Raw genomic sequence first — 1,672 nt, 5'->3', positions numbered from 1 at the left:
GGGGGGGGTGAAAGGAATAAGCTTATATCAACCAAGATGCACCACACTGTTCTACATATCTGTAACCTACCAAATATATTTTGTACTTTTTCTACTGTGCATACATTTTGCATTCTAACTACAGCTTTGATCATGGTTGACAGTGTCATTTACACTGCAAAAAGTTTTGATACATTGATTACACAAGCATAATCAGACTTGCCTTGCAATCTCTGCAATACAGAGACCCTAACCATAGTGGCAACTGCCGCCGTTCACTAGTATTGCTGGGCCGATTTGCAACTGGAATGAATTGCTTAGCTAGTAGTCTACCCATCTTTGACATCACTTCTTGGGCATGCCTACGAATCATTCCCAATTGTCTGTATGTTTTTAGAGGGTATATAGTGCTCATATTTTTATAGGTTATATAGTTGCTCATTCTTGTTTTCATCAATCAACAGTAAACACAGTTGTTGGATAAATGCATGGGAGTTGTTATGGCAGTCAATAAAAATCAGGTGTTTCAACAGTGTCAAATAGGAGTTGAGAAGAAAAGGTTTTGTTTTTAGATCTTTAATTAAGCATCCTCTTGTAAAAAAAACCATAAACATTTTATCAATAGCTACAGTAACAGCTATAATAATTAAATATTTTTTTCTAATCAATCCCAAGATAAATCAATTGTTAAAAATATATACTGTTAACAACCTTTAAGATGTAAATGTAAATTTGGTTGTGTCTTTGAAAGATTCCTGGCAAAGTTTGAATATAAATCTTCTGCATAATAGCAATGAGATGTGGTGAAATGAACCTACATTTTGCCTACTGTTGTGATGCCTAAAATGGAAAAGCATTTTTCCATGATCTGTGCTGTTGCTTCACAGAGCAAAATGCGATTCATATTGATCTTCACAATATTTCCACTTTGGTCTTTCTCCACACAGTAGCAGTTATCATAGAATTCTGTAAATACTGTGGATACCTGTAAAGCAACATAACCAATTATTGGAAGGTACATAAAATGTTTTTTAAATGTAATTATAAAACAATATCATAACAATATAATTCAGATAATCATTTAGAGAGATAAAATGAGAGACATTAACTTACCTCATAAAGGAATTCACAGAGGGGATGCAAGTAGAGGTCCTGGGTAATCTGGACAAGCACATCAGGTAATTTCAGAATGGTTCTTGCCAACTTCCACTCTTTCTCATGCTCTAAGGCTATTGAGCCTTTCTTGGCTTCAGCTTCAATTTCCTCTTGTTTGACACCAGCTTGTAATATAAATTTTATTAAGCAATGGACTAAAAACTAACAAAAGACTTAAATCTCTTCAACTTTCAGCAGTGAATACGAAATCTAAAGACATACAAGTGAATATAAATAATCCCTCAAAATCCTCAAATCAATAGGCAAATTATACAGTTCAAAAGCAATATTTCTGGAAACAATCATTTACATGCTTTATACCAAGCAAACATTGAATACCTGTACGAATAATAGAACGTATCCTGGTGAGAGCATAGAGAAGATATGCAGCAGTGTTTCCCCTGAAGTCTAACATTCGGTCAAATGAGAAAATGTAGTCTCGAGATCTGAAGAAAAAGAAAGAAAAAAAAATAAGTAGAACAAACTTTTAAAAGTAAAAAATCAATGAGACACAGAACTTTGCACTCATCTTAGTAAA

The 1,672-nt window shown here is 33.6% G+C and overlaps 1 protein-coding gene across 2 annotated transcripts in view; it reads right to left on the bottom strand.

Annotated features, from left to right (window-relative positions):
- Positions 1 to 539: 539 nt before the first annotated feature.
- LOC119592632 (arginine--tRNA ligase, cytoplasmic-like) overlaps positions 540 to 1,672 on the bottom strand; it is a 19,098-nt gene continuing 17,965 nt past the window's right edge. For both annotated transcript variants that reach the window (XM_037941527.1, XM_037941529.1), the window contains exons 12-14: positions 1,474 to 1,580; positions 1,093 to 1,259; positions 540 to 964 (exon numbers count right to left, since the gene is read on the bottom strand). In XM_037941527.1, the coding sequence (XP_037797455.1) occupies positions 794 to 964; positions 1,093 to 1,259; positions 1,474 to 1,580 (445 nt within the window). In that variant the 3' untranslated portion in view covers positions 540 to 793. The remainder of the gene's footprint in view (positions 965 to 1,092; positions 1,260 to 1,473; positions 1,581 to 1,672) is intronic.

Source organism: Penaeus monodon, chromosome 30 (genome assembly GCF_015228065.2).
Source record: "Penaeus monodon isolate SGIC_2016 chromosome 30, NSTDA_Pmon_1, whole genome shotgun sequence".
Classification (NCBI taxonomy): domain Eukaryota; kingdom Metazoa; phylum Arthropoda; class Malacostraca; order Decapoda; family Penaeidae; genus Penaeus; species Penaeus monodon.
Note: the sequence above shows the minus strand (reverse complement) of the source record. Positions and strands in the feature narration are given on the sequence as shown.